We start from the raw sequence: 20,413 nt of genomic DNA on the forward strand, positions 1-20,413 counted from the left end.
TTACACAATAAATCACACAAATTTAAAAGGTCTCAGTTCGACTAAACACTTTGGAAAATCTTAAACTGGAACGATAATATAGATAATATCGTTGTTGGTACAACGCTTAGAAGATGCAACAGGTCAGCTAAAGAGACTGCCTCCATTACACTTGCCCGTAGCCTGCTAGGTATCGCTATGCTGTATTGGATCATTAACAGATAGGATTAATGGAGGGCATGAAGGGCAGCTCGTTTGGTATCATTGCGAAATAGGGGTCAGAGAGACACTGACATGTTAAGGGAGCCGGGATGACAATCATTAGACCAAAGGCGTTTTTCGTTGCTTCGAAATTTTTTCGCGAAATTTCGGTCAGCAGGTTTCCTTCCTATTTGCTTCCCCATCCTACAACTCTGTGTGTCCTCACCCGCTGATTAGCAAAACCAGTAAATACAAGAAATCTAGACACGCTGAGAAATATATGTGACGAGTTTGACTAACGTCTGAATGTTTGTTGTGCAACTGGCGGAGGGTACATTCGGTAAAAGGATATGGAGATTTCATCCTAACGGAGCTTATTTAAAAAAAAAAAAATCAAGGTAATACAAAGCCGATTTCAACGGCCGTTATTTACATTCCATGTGATTTTAGGTATATGGGCATTAGATCGCAGCCTAAGGTATGTTACTATGGCCAACATTTTGCCTTCTAGTGCTGGAGGCATCCTAGTTGATTTTCACACTGAAACAAGCTCGGAATTCTGAACTGTTACAATGCCCCAGGTGAATAAAATACCCAAAATGTGTTTGTTTATAAATGTAAAAGATATACCATTCTCAAATCTGATGGATCTACTGGAAATAAAACCTTCGTAGCACAATGGTAAGCTATAACTTACCCAAGCTTCAATCTTTATTCATTTGGAAAATGAGTATTGCAAAATCGAATTAATTTTTTTGAAGCTCCCTGTATATTGGCAGGGCCCTGCATCCTCCATTTAACTTTGTGTACTGTCTTTTAAATATCGTCATAGGAATACTGTATTTCGCATTAAAATCCACGGAAACTCAGAATAGACGGCTTCCATGGGAACGCCATGTAAAGGTAAACTTTACAGTAGGCAATAAAGTACGGTCCAAATACGGTTGTTAATTTAAAATTTAATACTCTGATAAAACTGAATACCGCTGCAGCTTATTAGGTAAATGGTCCAAGGCTGCCGGAATTAACACGGTGGTTTACGTATGAATGAATCTTTAATTGTGTTATACACGACAACAAACTAGCTTATTATTGAGACGTACCCCCAACTGTCGAGTATAATCACGAGTCAGTGTGACGGAAACTTCCATATTCCTTATTCGGAACTAAGTCTTCCTGTTTTGTCAGCAGTTTCTGTTCAGCTCTGCTGATGCCAGATCTGACTGATGCCTTCTTGAGATCTCCCAAAACTCTCCCTTCGAAAACCGTCGGCTATTGCTATTTGTAAACTAGCATCAGTTTTTGGTGTAGTTTCAGAAAGCCATCCGTGTAATTTAGTTCAGTATTTTTAGAGTTCCCTAATAATGACACTTTCTCTTCCTGTGCAATCCGTACGCTACCGAAATGTTAGTAACTTACTCCAAAGTAAAAGATTCAATCTCCCACTGTCTCCCAGCATCGTCATTCTAGGGCCCTAAAGAAGTTTCCCTACGTGTGAACTGCGACATACGTCGTTCATTTATCGGATTTATTAGTGCTCTAACTTTCTGGGATTTACCAGCATCCAAGTCTGGCACCTACACGTAACAAGTCTAACATCTATCGGCTATACTCGCCTCTTTGCCTCACACCAGCTACGACTGCATTAATCTACGAAACAGCCCGCCCCCCCTGTAATTCACCCCATACTTGTCCTTAACTTCGGCGTCTGATAATTTTAACAAACATAACAAAAGAAGATATTAAAAGTACGAACAGATTTACTTATTCGTCTCCAGATCTGTTTGCATGAACAAGTAGAAAAAAATTCACTAAATTAATTATTCACGTCATAAATATTCGTATGATACATTGTTCGTAAGTAGGTCCACGGTCTCCAGCAATTTTGTGCCAGAAAACATTACCTCTACTAGACTGCACAATCATATACTTTATTCATTGTGCGATTGGCCAATTTCGACAATAAGTCGTTTTCAGGAACCTACTAAAGAATTTATGAACGTTGGACGAGTATTATGTTAAATATATACACCATGGAAAACTATTAAACATTACAACAATTTTGATTAACTTCTATAGAAGCAGTCATTCTCACTTACGTATAAATATTATGTAATGTGGTGTATTTGTTGTTGCGTACAATCGAAAAGTCATACCATGTGCGAATCCTAATATGAAGCTATTAATCTACGTTAATGACTAAGAACGAAAACATCTTCCTACAAAAATACAACCATGTCATCTCATATGTCAACCACAAGACTCCCACACACACACTAATATGTTTTGTGGCATGGCAATAATGCAAATTGACCTTATGTGCAAACCTAGATCTCATGAAGCATGTGTTACGTCAAAGTGATTAATGAAGTGTTTGTCACACAATCAAAATGGTATACATGAAAGACATAGGTTATATAATAATGTTTAAACGTACTTCAGATAGAAATCCAAGCACGTATTTTAAGTGACAATCAGTACGAAATGGTTATAAGAACTATATAGCGTGGCAATATAATAATTCTCGTAATATAGGTGTTGCCAAGGATATATATAATAAAATAGCGACCAGAAAGGGGTGAATTCTTTCACCCTGTTTGCCTATAATGCAATACTTATACCTCTGGTACAGAAATTCTTCGGTTCAATGAAATAGAGAGAACGTATGAAACGCCTGCTCTACACTTGTACATTTCTCCTATTCCTCACTGCAATTGGATTGTGAAAAGAGTCTATAATTGAAACTAAAGTAACGCGCATGTCATTCTTTATAGGGATGAATGTGAGATATGTAACTGAGAAATGACAGACGTATTTATAAACTTAATGCATGCATTGATTTTGAGGAGCTTATCTGGTTCCAAACTAAGGATGTGTGTATTGCGTTTTAGACATACAATGTGACAGCATTCATCCCAGTCTGATGCCTATGAGGCATATTTTCAAGTATACCATTTAGCTGTTGTAACACACGTTTAATTAATTTATTTTGAGGTTGCAACATATGTTCCCTGATATCTGCTTTCCTACATAAGGTCAATTTGCACTTACTGGCATACCAGCAAAATATGTAATATGCAAAGACGTACATTGTCGATGGTCATCTAAATTAGAACAGCTTATTGTAGCCTCAGTCTTCGTGTAGAAGTCTCGTGGTTCGTCAATAAAAAGACGTGAGTGTTTGCTTCTAGGCCGATGTTTTCGCTCTTAAATTGTGATATAGATTAATTATTTCACTTATGGATTAACAAACGGAATGACTTTTCGATTGTATTCCCAATAAGTACTAAACATTACGTAATTCTTATGTATAAGTAAGAAAGACTGTTTCTATAGAATTTAAACATAAATGTAGTTATGTGTAACGGTTTTCTGCGGTATATATAATCAACGTAATACTCGTCCATCTTTTTGTATTCTTTTATAGGTACTTGTAAAAGTCTTAGTGTCGAAGTTGTACAACCGCACAATGAGTAACGTACGTTGAGTATACAGTCTACTATGGATAATGTTGCCTTTCACAAAATTAGTATTGTAAGTTTTACGTACAAAATGACAACAGATCTTAATTGAAGTATGAGTACATAAATAAGGTAGCACACTCAAATCAGTACCATGTTTCAGTCGAAGTAACAACAATTGTGGCGTGTACTGCAAGTTGCTCGTTCAACATGGCACAATATTTTGGTGATGGATCCTGAAGCAATCATCAGGTGCGCTGGTAAGCAGACCATGTCGAGACCCTGGAGTCGCTTATGTTCTCCTCCCACATCCCTCTCGCCCAATGTTCTGATACGTAAAAAAAAGAGAGAGGCGTTATATCTTCGTACTCATGTGCAAGCCTATATCGAACTGGTGGATTAAATTATATTCTAACAGAGGACTAACAAGAAATCCGACATTTATACAAATGATAAAATTAATAAACACATTTCCGCTGTCAAAATTTTGCTACTTGGCCAAAATTATAAATCTTCCTAAAGAACTGGGACGAGCTATAACACAAGCGATCCTCTGACTACTGTGGCGTAGGTACGTATTTTATGTTGTACACACCGCATGTACTCTAAAACCAGAACGATAACGTCTCTGCATGATCGACATTATGTTAAAGTACGCTACTCTACTGAAACACAGAATTTTCAAAATAAAAAAATAGCAGTTTTGGTGTACAAATACAGACCATACTTGGCAACAGCACCCGTAAGCCGCACAAATATTCCATCTAAACTCGGTTACATGCGTCACTACTACGTGAGTTACAAAACAGAAAGCACCCTCAATCCACGAGAAAAATCTGAAACGAACCTATGCGAGGCTTTCAGGAGCAACCCACTCAGGAATACTTCTCAGTCGAAATTTTTGCAACACCACTGGTAGAACCGAAGACTGAAGCACTTGGTACAAGGCTGTTAACACGACGATACCGACCATTAAAAACTGGCTGTCGTACGCTTGATGTAGAGTGAAGTGTGTGACACGTGAATTGAACTAGACCCTCTGGAGCACAGGATCACGTGTCGAACGGTCGCAGCGGTTTGTCAAACTACTCCGCCTGACAAAAGAGTGAAGCGTGCAGAGTGAAGAAGAGGAAGAAACGAAACGGAACTCTACGGACTGACGCGGTTTGTGAAGTTATTTCAACGACTGCAATATCGAGTCAAATTTACTGAGATGGTTGGAATATGATCTCCTTCTCAGTATGACGTTTCACCCTCTCTGGCTTCGATACGCTCACTGATTCATTTAGGAAGGGTGTCGTAACGCTGTTGTGTCCTCTCCTTAGGCAAGCTGGCCCACAGATGGTGTAACTGCTTCTTGTTATTCCGAATACTGGCACCGGGACGCATTTGACGTGTGAGCTGAAACCAAACATGTTCTATCGGGGCAAATCTGGGATCTTGCTGGCCACAACTCTACTTCAGCGCATGCAGACAATACATTAAGAAATATACCACTTGTTGACGAGCATTCTCGTGTTGAAAAATTAGACCAAGGCAATGTCAATTGAGAGGTATCAAATGACAAGGCACGATGTCCGTGACGTAACGTTGTAGAATCACGTTCCATGAATCACTATTAGCTATGACGTGAAGCCATACCCGATGGATCACCACACCATGACGCCATGAGACCGTTGTGCATCTCCCAAACATTGGATGAATGGAACCTCTTACCACGTTGCAGTCATATTCGCCGACATCGAAGGTCAGGGTAGTGCAGAACCATGACTGATCGCCGAACAAAATGTGATGCCATCCACGAGAAACCATGCTTCCCAGTCACAGCATCACCCCAAACGCAGCCGTTTGTGTTGTGGTGTTAACTGCAGTCCATGCACGGGGCGATAATGCCTTAATGTGGCTGCTGCTAGTCTGCGACCAATGGCGTGGGATGACACAGAATGTTGCATAGATGCCTTTACTTATTCTTGGGTCGAAGGTGCAAATGTGAAGTGGTTACGATGTGCTTGGTATACAGGATTTCGATCCTCCTTTCTAAAGCTCATAAGTGGTCGACCGGAATCTTCACGATGAGTATGCTTGCTCTCAAGTTTCCGTGGATTAAATCACTGGACCACTGTCACGTCAGACAGCACCAAAAATTGATGTATTGTACGATTTCACCAGATGGGGGCTGAAAATGAGACCGGTATAAAACTCTTTCCGCTACTGTCTCATACTGCTATCCCGTATCCCCATGACCTTCAAAACAGTCTCTGCACACGATGCCGTTGACGTCCCTTATATATCCTACGGCTGGTAACAACACTAAACACCAAAAACACAGAGATGCTCTGATGGTCGTTCTACATGTCACAGAGAACTGCAAAACTTTCATTTATATTCCTGCCAGTGGTGTGCACGTGTACAATCTTACACGGATATTCGATCATGTCTGGGTGCTCCACATTTTAGCCCCGTGGTATTGTAAGCGAATACTCAGATTGATCAACAGAAACCCACCGAACCACTCTGACGCAACAGCATTCACAGCACCAGACTTTCAGCATTCCTTGCGTGCAAGGGATGATTCATCACATGGCTAGATGACCACACAGCGCATGCCATCTTTCGCTTGCCACTCACTGAGAAATTACAATTTCCAACTTATATAAGGAACCACTATGAAAGAACAAGGAAAAAATCAAAACATAAAGAAATTATCATTAACTTTAACCAGAGACGAATATCAGCAACCACATTGGTTGACAAACTGCTTAACAGCGACACTAAACCAACGCCCTCCTATCAACATGAAGACACAACAACACAGCACGTCAGCGCCTGGGAAAAGAGTTTCAGCCTTTTCAGGAACACCCATCCACAACGAACCTCCAGTTTCATTAGACGAGGATTATGAATATGCAATTTTGAAACGCTTCTCTTAAGTGAAATCAAAATACTTATGTTCTGTGAATTAATAATTTTTGGACGCAAATGGTCTCCAAGTAGCCTAACATAGCAATTCTCAGTCAATGATCGGGTCAGTTGGACCAGAACACACAGCTAATCCCATATAAATACAGCCCACACCATTATGGGACCACCACCAGCTTGCACAGCGGCTTGTTGGCAAACTGAGTCCATGGTTTCGTGGGGTCTGCGCCACACCCGAAACCTATCTTCACAACGGAAACCGGGACTCACCTGACCAGGCCACGGTTTTCCAGTCGTCTAGGGTCCAACCTGCGGGGTCACGAGCCCAAGAGAGGCACTGCAGGCGACGTCTTGCTGTTACCAAAGGCACTCGTGTCAGTCATCTGCTGCCTACTCCATTAAGGAGTAACGTAGGAGGAAATGGTTGTGTTTACATAATGCAACACATTTTTTGGTGTTTTTTAAGACAATAGAACCAAATTTGCCACATGAGGTAATTATGTTATGGGCTACAGTCCGGAATTTTTTCAAATTTTGTACTTAAAGTTTTTTTTACAAAAATTGCTTTACTTGCAAATTTCATATTGTGGTCGGTAACTATTAACAATCAGATAAGGAAACGTGTGGAACAGTTTTTTAATATCGTTTTTAGAGCTCTTACAATTTATTTTAAAAAATTACCCATATGAAACAAAGCAATTTCAATTTCAGAGAAAGAATTTTCACAGAAATACATCCACAAAAAATTTGTACCACAGGAAGTTGTGTTATACTGTAAAAAAGTCTGCAGTAAATTTCACTTTTCTACCTCCAGTGGTTCAGGGGAAAATGTTGCTTATACACTGAAAAATGAAAGTTCCGTGAAATAAACATTAAAGATTTTATAAGGATTTACAGCAAACAATAGTACCTTAATGTTGACAACAACCATAAATTTCGTATTCTTGCTCTTCGCGTACCTATTTCCTTTTTATCTGATGTTTCTGGCGTGCCCTTGTGGCTATATCCTTCACAGACAGTTCAGGAAGTGCAACAAGCGCAGTATCTGTCTCCTTCAATAGCTTCTCGCTGAAGCAACCTGCAATAAATCATAGTCCTTATTCTTCCAATATTATCAACATTAAACATCAGACATGCATCATATGTGGCCATTTTAACAACAGTAGATGAGCTAAACGTTGTTTTATGGCATCTCTTCCAAATGAGATTGTTGAAGGTCTCATTCGGGTTCTTTGTTCCACCATAGGTACATTTCTTTAACAAATGTGGATGAGCTAGAAACTGGAATGTTGGCTTTATGGTGTTTAAGACTGCTTCAGGAAGACTGTGTTTATGTGAATAGGTTTTGTTTTCTGCTTTTACCTGCTTATATTTGCACCAGAACTTATCACACAATTCAAATATTGCCTTCTCATCAGTTGACAACTTGTGACAAAATATTGCCCACACAGCCTTCTGCATTGCCTTCATATCTCCAGTGTTTCGCCTTATTGCCTTGCCATAATATATTTGCAACTTGTGGACCTCTTTGTCCGTCAGACGTTGTGGCCCAACCAGTGGCTTTCCATTTTGAACTTTACACCTTTTTGTTCTCGTTTCAGTTTCAGGAGTCACCTGTCCATCCTCTTCTGAATGTGCCCCACACACTCTAGCTTTTCAATGTTGCATCAATATCCATATGGCTTGCTTTCTGCAACAGATTTGAAAGCATTAGAATCTCCATCACCAAGATATTTCACATATATAACTCCACGCCTCATTTCTCTCCGATGAAATATTAATTTCATCTCTGCAGGCTCCATGCCACCACTAGAACCATCATAATTCTTGCTGAAAATTATTTTGTGTTGTATTTGACATTGTCTGTCTTCTTCTTCATTGTCTAACGTCTTACTCTGTGCACAAACAGAGCAATATTCGGACATCACCTGCAAATCCAAAACTTTTCTTGTGCCACCACTTGTAACTGATGAAACACCGTGAAGGAGGTGTGGCCCCTTTTCATTCATGTGCATTCAAATGAAACACATAGATCTGTAGAAGGCAAAGGATCATTTACTTCTGTCTGGATGTCTTTGTTAAATAAAATTCCCTCTTTCACTACTGCTGAAAAACTGCTATTTCATTCTGTTTCCAAGGCGTTCTGAGGATGATTGTTTACTGTTGAGTATGAGACGGACTGAGATGGCATATTCATTATTGCACAAAACAAATTGCTATCTTCCCTTTCAACACCAACTCATCTGATCAAATAGCAGAATGTTATGTTGGCTTCATGCACCCAATTCTTAGCAGTTTGTGTTTTGATTTGAAAATCAGTTTGACAGCTGTCACAAAACAAGTGCATATTACACACAATACCATCTCTGCCATTGCTATCGTATAATCTTAAGGATTTATAGCCACAGTTACAACATGCACACGATGTGTAACAATAGAACGCATAATTCCCAAACCAACTATCCTGAAACCACTATTCACTTCGTCTTTAGTGGAATGAAACACTACACCAGTTCCAAGTTTCTTCTGTGAAATGCTCGTCGTCTTAGCTTAACAATTATCTACCGCTGAATTATGTTGACTAACTTGTAGAAACTGTTCATTCATACGTAAATGGCGAACACAGCCACTTCCTTAAACACGTTGTCATTTTAAACGGTAAATCATACAAAAAGAGCTTGAGCACAGTCGTAGTTATCACACTAACAGCGGAACTAAAATGTTTATATTCCTGCACCACAAACAATAACAGCTGCCAAAGATAGCTAGCGGAAGGCAAAGACAACACGTCGTAAACGGTTCCACAGCGTTCTATAATCTTCCGATGCTTTTATGATAGCAGGAAGCAATAAAACAAAGCAAACGAAGTGGGCGTGGCGCTGTGCAGTGATTGAAACAAGATAGCTTTTTATCATTTGTAGTTATAACATGCTACAGAACTGCCTGGTGGCAAAATTTTTTTCTCATTTATGACCAACATTGCCTACGTCCCCCCTTCGCCACATTTAGCCGCACTGTCCTAAAGGTTACGTTCGTCGTACGTCGCATATTGATTTCTGCTGTTCTTTCACGCAGCGTTGCTTGTCTGTTACCACTGACAGCACTCAGCAAATGCTGCTGCTCTCGATCGTTAAGTGAAGCCCGTCGGCCACTGTTTTATCCGTGATGAGAGGTAATGCCTGACATTTGCTATCTTGAAATTGTGCGTCTCGCAATACTGAATTCCCTAACGATTTCCGAACTGGAGTGTCCCATGCGCCTAGTTCCTACTACCATACATTGTGTACGCTACACTAACGCAACCTTTGCAAGTGCATATCTCTGTCTCATGACTTTTTTTCACCTCAGTATGCCTTTAAATGTGTATGATGCCTGTTCTTTCGGACTTGGCTTTGTGACCAACTGCAGTGTAATGTACGTGCTTGCAGCTTCTATTACTAACGGCACCACCGTGGAAGAAGAGTAACAGTATTAACGAACAAAAAGCTGGAGCGTGTCGTCGTCATAAAGTAATTGTTAAGTCACGAAGCTGCCTGTTTTGCGGTATGCAGAATCTATAATATGTATGCGGTGCACTACCAGCATGTCAGTTGCTGTAGCGTTCGGTATTCCGTCAACGGTTTGCTTCCTTCGGCGTACGCTGGCATCATCGCAGCAGCTGCTACATCAGTCCCAGTAATCAATTTCCTATGTTCGCTGAAAGCCTCGTTCTTTGTTATGGCTGAACGAAATGCTGAGTTGTGACCAGCATCGGTGTTGAATATCTGGTCCTTGGTTCATATCTCAGCTAAATCCTTTGAAATGCAGTACCATTTATGTCATGTAGGAGACATTCCCTTCCGAGAGGCAATGTTCTCCGAACGCTGACTTCGTGGGGTGTGCGTTAGACGATCATGTAGATGATGTTCTCGGCAGCAGTCTACAACATGGAGTATGACGTCTTCGATGTACGTTTTGCCACATTGATGATGGATGTGATACATTATGCCCTATCCAAGTACAAGATCTTCTCCGACACTTTCACCAATTCTCTCGTCTTTGTGGGTCATCCTGGGTGTTTAAATAATGCGACGAATACTCTGAGAGGTGGTATTATTCATCGAAACAAGAATAATAAGTCAAGTAAACATGGGTTTGGAAACACATACCTTCCGATATAAGTGCATGTTTATAGGAGGGGCTGCGCGACGCTTGGTCGCGAATATTAGCAGTCGTTGCATTGGCTCTCCATGAAACATGTCACAAGGGTATTATGAAGTCTCACTCATAATAAAACAATAAACTGGCAGCCAAAATCGCAGGAATTCTTTTTATTCCATGATTACCGGTTTCGGCGAAATTAAAGACGTGTTGTAGGCAACTATTGATATCACTAACGTTTGCCTTGATGTTGTAACCTGTATGTGTCCTAAGATCTGATGATGGCGGCTTTAGTTTCGCCGAAACCGGTAATCATGGAATAAAAAGAATTCCTGCGATTTTGGCTACAAGCCACAAGCTTGTTTTACAAGCATCTCGATCGCTCCCACATGAGCACAATGTGCTTCCTACAAAATAGTATGTCTCACTCTTAGTACTCTACCTGCCACTAGGCGGGCTACAGTCAGTTGTGTGATTCGAGACATGTTGCAGGCTATGTCAGTTTTCTTAGTATTGGTGTGCCTTATTCTACAATACTGTAGAATAATGTACGTATCATGGTGTTTCACCTTCTTCCAAATGCGGATTCACTTATGTGGTTACTGCTACTGTGCTATTTGTACGTACAAATTGTGTTGTAGATTTACATTTTCTTTCTACCACCACTTGTTAGCAGTGGAATCGTACTACTAAGCAAGTGATATGGCGAACTGTATTTTACTATAGTCTAGCAAATGGACGTAACTTGCGAGCCCATGCCTTCTATGCTGAAAAAATATCCACAGTGCAGAGTGCCCTCTGATAAGCGGTTTCGCAGATTTCTCCAGTGTCTGAGGGACGCTTGAAACTTGGAAGACTGACAGTGGAACGACTCACACAGTCCTCTCCCCTGACATGGAGGAACGGGTGCTACATTCGGTGGAAGGAAGCCCTACGTCCAATGTGCGACGATTAGCAACAGCAAAAGGTGGGCCTCACTCTCTTATCAGGGGGGTGAATATGTCACCTGAGATACTTCGGCAAAAATGAGCGGATTTGCCTATTAAAATGTACAGCATACAATGCAGAGAAATGACACTCAATCGACAGTATTAACACAATGAACCTAAATCCTTTATGTCAATGAGAAAGAGGTGAAACAAGCTGCTGGAGGATACATTTCGTTTGGGAGGCCGGCCGCGGTGGTCGTGCGGTTCTAGGCACTCCAGTCCGGAGCCGCGCTGCTACTACGGTCGCAGGTTCGAATCCTGGCTCAGGCATGGGTGTGTGTGATGTCCTTAGGTTAGTTAGGTTTAAGTAGTTCTAAGTTCTAGGGGACTGATGACCACAGCAGTTGAGTCCCATAGTGCTCAGAGCCATTTGAACCATTTTTCGTTTGGGAGCAGATGCGAGTGGTGACGCTATGGGCCTGGTACAACTTAAAGCTCTTAAAGCGACCCACGGCACAGGACAATGAACAGGCCAGGTGAGTAATACAGGAGGGAAAGTAGCGGGCCACCGGAATGATATGGAAGGAACCTTTAGAAAACTGCATTGGGGAATTTCCAGATGTATATGATGCAGTCGATCATATGAGATGCGAGTGGTGGGATCAAGATGTGCGCAAGTAACTTTTAGGCATCTGGAGCGGGCACAGAATGTCAGATTGGCTGACATGAACTAGGAAGGAGTAAAGTGCCGAAACTTCGACGCAGTTTGATGGTAGATCTTTTGCGATTGGCAGATACAGTTTCCACAAAATAAAAGAAATGCTCCTATTGGTCGGAAAAAACTGTGACGTGGAGCACAAATGGACCCAGGTTGGGGACAGTTTTGCTAGGAGAGACACAAGACCAAAAATTTCGGGAACTCTCCTCTGAACCAGCGTCAAGTGCAGAACATCGTGCATCACACATACTAGCTGTTGTGTCGTTGAGCTCCAACAGCGGAGAAACGAAGCAGTCGCATAGTTAATTGCTGTTGTGAGAACTGAGAAGGCATTATAACGTGCATGCTGCTCTGTCCATGCACATGCATATCACAATATTTCAAGACTAGGGGTGAGTGCATATTTCCTCGCCTAACGAGAAACATAGGAGAGTTTGGTTCAAAGTGACCGTCGAATTCGCCTCTCAATGTAAGTCCGCTTTCAGGCGTCTACGTTTGAGATTTTCCGAACCTGGAAGCATACTTTAATGTACCATTTCTCTGCCCTGGATGATGGCAACTTCGAGCATGTACGTGCAATACTCGTACTACGTGTTCTTGTGGTATACTTTGTGAACAGCTTTCAGATCCACTTTCTAATCATCAAGACGTCCATCAAATTTAACTTACAGTCCAATTCGATTTCCTTAGGTAATTTGATGCTTTGGTGAATGGAGTTAAGGTGCATAAGGAAGTGGCTCAGCTCATCGTTTCAGTACGCTTTCGTCGACATACTGTTGGCCTAGGAACCAGATAGGTTTCAGGTCTACCAACAACCGGAAGCACACACGTGAGTTATTTAGTTATTACACAGGGAGATCAGGAAGTTTTCATTTGAGGACTTTGCTGCAGCATATACAAAGAGTAGCGTGGCTCCAATGCAGATGCATAAAGATCGACATATAGGAAAACGATTAATCTAGCATTAATCTCTTTCTGACATGCGTGCGGTGGATGCTAAGAAGTGGACTATGGCGACGTTATTATCAAATGCATTGAAACAGGATCAACGTGTTGTTATTATTCTCTTGGCTGCCGAAGTACAAACACCGAAAGACCATAACTGGATCATAACCATTTATACAAGCGATATATTTCAACGTTGTTGTTTCTTGCTTGAAATTGTCTCGTTCCAATGAAATTCTTAACAGCCCAAGTATCACAGCGTAAAAGTATCGTTTTTTTATATTTGTTGGGTGACATGGATTGGCATCAGTAATCAGATCTGTAGAGGCAGGTCCTGAAAATACTAAACTTGTGATGACCTGCTACCAATCTTATGGGGAAGTCTAAATAGTTAATACCACAGTTTTCTTCCAATACTCTCATCTACAGTGGTCCTTTCTATGACGAAACTGAGCAACAGTTTCGTGGCTCTAACGTAGCCCTTGCCAATAATACAACTAATAATTTACCATCTAAACTGAGATATACAATAGATAACCAGCAACATGGGTATCGAAATGCTGGAGTGCAAAAACTGCACTGCGGAGAGTGTAAATGCTTTTATGTTCGCCAGGCAGATCTTGTTTCATCTGCTTCAGAGAACACGCAAGTCTACATAACAGAACTGCCTTAGGGGACTATCATCGCACGTCTAAGCATAGAGTAGTACTCACACGCCAAAGTAATAAAATTTCCCATTAAGGTCCAAAAGCTAAAATGTTTAATTCATTCGAAATCATACAAGTTTACAGAAATAAAAGGAAATAGCCAGATTACGTTTGTAACGACCAATCAGTGTCCGCTTGCGGCGACGCGGTTCTTTCTGTCCCTTTACGACGAACCTGCACCTACCTGTGAACATTGTCTCAGCAGATCATCAGTAGGAAAGCCGAGTGAAACCTACTGTACTTCGACGTGAACCAGGCTGCAATGTAATTCACTAATCTACGTTTCAGGAGAAAGTTTTCACACAAATGAAAGATTGGAAATTTTGTCCTCAATTAATATAGCCTGAAACTTATGTGAACAAGTATCACTGCGAAGCCCGTGCTAGTCTTAACACACTCTCTTAATCCCTTTCACTCACGTTAGCAAGTTTATGGCGTTGCATTTCACGAAAACGTAATAGCTACAAAAATACTGATTGTTTTTGAGTGAGAATGCTCGCCAAATATTAAGTCTGTCGGTACCAAATTCAGTCACAGTTTTTAGCCACCGACCTGCTCAATACGCCACGCGGAATTTATGTCTTTCCTCGTCACAAAATTCACTTAAAAATTCCGAAATTTCTACACGCCTATCGGAATAATAATGCCGCCACTTTACCACAGTTTTGATGTATGAAACACTGCTACATCCGGCAACTTATCGTTTCCATCGGAACTACAACAACACACGTTCGACCTGTTTCATGGCTAGACTCCCACTCTACTCTAGAATACACTAAGTCTTCTCTACCAACAGAGAAAGGCGCGCGAAGACTACTGCTCTACCATTGGTCAGTTTACTCAACAGCCAATAACAAAACAACACTCTCCCGCGTCAATCTGCACTTTTCATTAATAACCAATCGCAAAATAGTAAACCTAACGACTGAACTTTGTACCGACGTGTTTATCTAAATGCTGAAATTTTGTTTATGCATAAAGTTATTTACTATTGTTGTTTATACCTGAATTAACTTCCCCTTTACCATAAACTTACTTTACAAATCTATTGTACAAAACTCCCCTTTGTCCACATCGATACTTCTTCGAAATGTTCCCACACTAAATCATACTACACAACTCGTTAAACAATTATCTTCATATCAACTTTAAACCACACTCACACAACATTCATACTGCTAAAACGCATTTGTAACATTTTACCTACACAAAAGACATAATAACACTTTACGAAAATACTAGAACAGTTTATGAAAAACATTCTATTACTTTAGTGCACTCTAGTGGGCAGAATCGAAACTAAAATCACAGTTCCCCTATCCAATACTGTTCTCTATCGGCTGATACATAAACTACGTGCGCGTCCAGCCTCGCGTCACCATCTGTCACTATCCAGGTCTGAGACAAATCTCACACTTAACCGCCTCCAAGGCAGGATCGGTATACGGCGCTACGCCTCACGCTGAACATAATTTTTATAGCAAATTTGATTGTGAATTATAAGTCTGGGTAAGCCGGACGAAATATATATGTACTGACATGAAGGTACTTACAGTACAACAGCCTGAAGGTACCATGCCCTTAACCACAAACTTTGTAACTAAGCTACCGCAAGCGGAACAGTCATGTGGGTCGCTCCAGAAAAAAAAGGGCTCAAATGGCTCTGAGCACTATGGGACTTAACTGCTGTGGTCTATCAGCCCGCTAGAACTTGGAACTACGTAAACCTAACTAACCTAAGGACAGCACACACATCCATGCCCGAGGCAGGATTCGAACCTGCGATCGTAGCGGTCGCGCGGTTCCGGACTGTAGCGCGTAGAACCGCATGGCCACTCCGGCCGGCGTCGCTCCATAGTTTAAAAGTTTTGCTTCAGGAGCTCAATAACCAAAATTTGTAGATGCAGTTCACCATGGTACAGAGTGTGAGTGGAAGATTGCTGTTACTACATTTGTCAATTTCGTTACAAGGGGGATATTTCGATTATGATATTTATAGGAAACCCAACGCTCCACGCAGATTAATTCATAGTTATTCGAACCACTCATGACAATATAAGGTGGCAGCATTTCTCTCCATGCTGCGTAGGCTACGTAGTGTCCCACTGTGCAGCATAGCTTTTGAGCGTGAGTTACCCATAATTAAGAACATAGCTAACTCCAATGTTCATAAAGCAGACGTCGCTCATAAAATTAATAGTAGTGTCATAAGAAAGAAAAAGGACTCTTCTCCAAATGTAGCACAGAGATTACATGGCGAGTATACTACCCTGATTCCACTACGTGATAGTGTTCTTAATAATATGAATTACTATATCTGCCCTTATTATGAAAACATATCATAGAAGAAAGGTAAACAGCATTTTATACCCAAAAAGAACAGCCAAAAGTTTAGACATAGAGAGGATTCAAAAAGGGAAATATGTATAAAGTGATGTATAGTATTTCTTGTGATAGCTTCCTTTCAAAATACATAGGCAAAATAGGGAGAAGTTTTAGTGGAAGATTTAGGGGGCATACCGCTAATTCCAGTATAAAGTCGAATTTGAGCGCTCACTTGCAGGAGACGGAAAACACAGTCTCTGATGTTACCACCATTCTTCAAATACTTCACCGCTAGGAAAAGGGAAACGGTCGTAATATTTTAGAAGAACTGGAGATTTTTCAAGCATTGAAAAGTGATCCAATAAATGCCCTCAGCTCCCAGACAGATTTAGGTCACAGAAACGTCCTAGCCAATTTTGATTATTTAAGTGAAAAGCGTTTTTCAGCCCTATCTCTGTTCTTTATTTGTGTAAAAGACTTTCCATTTCTGAAAATAATTTTATTATTTTTAAGGACATTGTATTTGATAGTGCTGCACATAGGACTCTAGACAGTATCAGGAACCCTTTTGAAATTAGTTGTAACAGCAGTTCAGACTTATAAACAGAGTGTATTATTTCTGATTATTGCCTCTTGGTAATTTAAAATGTGCAGCCACCTCTCAACATTTCAGTCAAGGTATCTGGTTGCTGGCCGGTGTGGCCGAGCGGTTCTAGGTGCTTCAGTCTGGAACCGCGCGACCGCTAGGGTCGCAGGTTCGAATCCTGTCTCGGGAAAGGATGTGTGTGATGTCGTTACGTTAGTTAGGTTTAAGTAGCTCTAAGTTCTGGGGGACTGATGACCTCAGATGTTAAGTCCCAAAGTGCTCAGAGCTATTGTTTTTTTGTATCTGGTTGCTTAATGTTTGCGACACTGCGCACTCGTTGCTTTCTGTGTGGTCTCGTTACAGATAGTGGTTAGTTGGCGCCGGCAACAGCAATGCTTCCTCTCCAGGCCGTGTACAAAGGCGGTAAAACGTGACACTATAGGCAACTGTTTCTCTTCCAGTGTTACAAACGCGGAGGTTTTTCTAGGGATTTAAATTGTGTTCTATAATAAATTATTTTATTAGCTACTACGTTTTTACTTTGACGTTGTTATTGGGTTCTTTTTTAGGTTGGGGATGCCCTTGCCCCCAATAGATAGTCGAAAGTTTTTAATACCTTCATGTAAATGTTTGAATGGCTTTATCCGTTTAAACAGAGCCTTCAGTCATTTGCATGGAAGTAGACACAGACCTTATCGCTGTTATTTGTCCGTTGGCATGGCTAAATTTCTGGTAAGTTCTTTTATTTATTTGTCTGCACTGAAGCACCTGAAGATGCAAATTTAATTTGCGAAACCGGTCATTTTCTCCAATAAAGAATTCTGACTGTCGCAGTGGTATTGTTTATTCAATTCATGTATTAATTTGGACCCTGCTTAGTATATACCATTATAGGTTGCAGGTATAACAGACTCTCTCTCTTTCCTCAGCCTGAATATTAATTAAGGATTCCGTACACAGCCCAGCTATTTGCTTTTCGTTAGTGCTATTTGCTTAAAAGCCATGATCTACAGTAGTTCTTGACACATAGCATGGATTAAAAACCTCCTCTAAGCTCTGTATGACCTATTCACATGCGAACTGTTACAACCCATTCATACCTTTAGTTTTATTGTATTCATATACATTTTTTTATACGCTGCATATCATTTCGATTGATTCTGTAGTGGACACATTGCACTCAATAAAGCTTGTATCTGGATAAGATGACCTTTTAAGTTAGGTCAGCGTCGCGTGGTTTTTATGCACCTCACTTACCTCCCCTCCCACATACATTTGTTTCATGGGTCACACTTCAAGGGACCCCTCCATGTCTGATTGGTTTATTCTTCGCGCTTGCACTCGAGTATTTTTTTTATGTCGCGTTGGTTTGTTAATTAAAGATATACATTTTTAAATTTTTTGTTGTTGTTACTGTTGTTTGTTGACTTTGAATAAACTCACAAATGTAATTACTACAGATTTTATATGGAGCATAACTCCATGATCATTTTATATGTGTGTGCTAGTGGTATTCGTAATTGTTATATCAATCACATTGAAAAATCTACCCTTCCTTCTGGTGCGCTGCTATTCATTACTTGTAACCACAGCATGTAATCGCTTAGCATGTACTACACATGCCTTCCAGCGGCGAGATAAGTAACTTGGTAGCGGGTCTGACGCGCCCATGTTACTACTCCGTCTGCAGCGCAATGCTGCGCGGCAAATTTGTCAAAATCATGTTCACCTCCGGCAAGCATAGACGAGACGAGGATTTTATCACCTGTGTGTACTTTATCTTCCATGTGTATTTCATCTTCCGTGTGCATTTTATCAACTATGTGCATTTTATCAACTGAATGTTCATCAAGACACGTGTACATGGAGAGTGCCTTTTACGTTAAGAGTTCACATAAAGTAACTAGGCAATTGTATAACAACTTCCATAATATACGTCGAGCTTTGTATATTTTCTGTAATCCGTGATATGAATTGTAGTCTCCTTTAGATCCCCTTATTATCTTTATGTTTTCCACTTAGATTAGATGGCGGCAACATAAGACTATTGAAATCAATCATCTTGGAATCATAAAAATGCCTTCACTGGAATCGCAGCGTACGAAGTGTGTTCATTTTCTACCATACCGATCGCTCCACAGCACACCATGTGTACCTCACAAGATAAAAATTCCTGTGTCCCATTCAAAATATCGGGTGATTTAAGGTAAAGAGAACTGTACTTCCTGCTTTTGATTCTCTAGTTTCAAGGATTCTGTAGTTACAATTGAAGTATCCACGCACGCTTAGCAGCTTGCAGTCTGGCGCTATTGACGACACTGAAAGCGTCAGTGTTAGATCGGTTATCTCGTTTGGTGCAACAGCCGAAATGTAAAATATATACGTACATCGTTGTGGAAATTGACTATATCAACTTGATCACAGTTCAGTGTTTCACTCTTGAGAAGTGAGTGGTGCTCCCAAGGCTACAGAAACAGGAAACAACTACAATAGGTCGCATCTACACGACATTGCTTCAAGTGTTCATGTACTAGGTCAGTGCCGATGAAAGATTTGGGGATTTTGAATTTCTACATCGAAGTCCGTTTCCATTAATTAACAGCTTCATCGCAAAGGAAAAATATGAAAATAACCTGCATCTAACAGAAACCTTGAACATAAATAGTTATTTCTAATTTCTTTTGCTGTTTGCCAGTAGAGGAGATACATCTTCAAACAACTTCAGCCCGGAAAGCAATCATTTGTGACGTTATTGTATATGCATGTTCTGTTTCGAATAACAAAAAGTTGTTAACGTGTAATGAAATTTTCAATGAAGCAAATATGCGATTTTTAATGTGTTTCATGAAGGGAATAGCTCTTCAGTACACGTTTTGTCTCCTTCCCTTCCTTAGCCCTTGCGTTCTATTACGTTCTCTAGTTGTAAATGCTTTTTCATGCCAACAGGTGGTACCATGGGGTTTTCGCAAGTTACTGAACTGGATGTCAAACGAGTACGCCGGTTATCCCATAGTCGTCACTGAGAACGGCTATGGAGACTGGGGAGAACTGGACGATCAGCGCCGAATCGACTATTATGGGGTGAGTGCACTATTCATGCTGTGTCGACAACTGCACTGCGTAACTGTTTTGCAACATATGAAGGAAGAAAATGCAAATTTATTTAGCTTAGAGGAAATGTAAAATTTCTTTTATTTCTCCATACCATTTTGTAGTGGGAACAGTGAGAGCATTGGCCACATGTTCGCTAGCTTAGATCAGAAGGTATATCCGCTTGTGAAGATTGTGGTGGCCTATTACTGCATATGCCCTCTGGTACTAAAGCCTCTCACTGTTTTATACTTCATCCTGTTAATTCATAAGGGACTATGACATCGAGATATCATGCCCCGAAACTTTCGCATTTATATTATGTCTGACCCATAAGTAGACATACACAACCTGATTAACTTCGTTTTAGATTTCCCAGTGACGAGGAAATTCCTCATAGTGCAAGTATATAA

The 20,413-nt window shown here is 40.7% G+C and overlaps 1 protein-coding gene across 1 annotated transcript in view; it reads left to right on the top strand.

Annotated features, from left to right (window-relative positions):
* The window catches only part of LOC126094695 (myrosinase 1-like), a 96,119-nt gene that overhangs the window by 65,118 nt on the left and 10,588 nt on the right, over positions 1 to 20,413 (top strand). Inside the window, exon 9 of the mRNA XM_049909220.1 lies at positions 19,857 to 19,991. Coding sequence (XP_049765177.1) covers positions 19,857 to 19,991 — 135 coding nt within the window. The remainder of the gene's footprint in view (positions 1 to 19,856; positions 19,992 to 20,413) is intronic.

This window comes from Schistocerca cancellata, chromosome 8 (genome assembly GCF_023864275.1).
Source record: "Schistocerca cancellata isolate TAMUIC-IGC-003103 chromosome 8, iqSchCanc2.1, whole genome shotgun sequence".
NCBI classification, from domain to species: domain Eukaryota; kingdom Metazoa; phylum Arthropoda; class Insecta; order Orthoptera; family Acrididae; genus Schistocerca; species Schistocerca cancellata.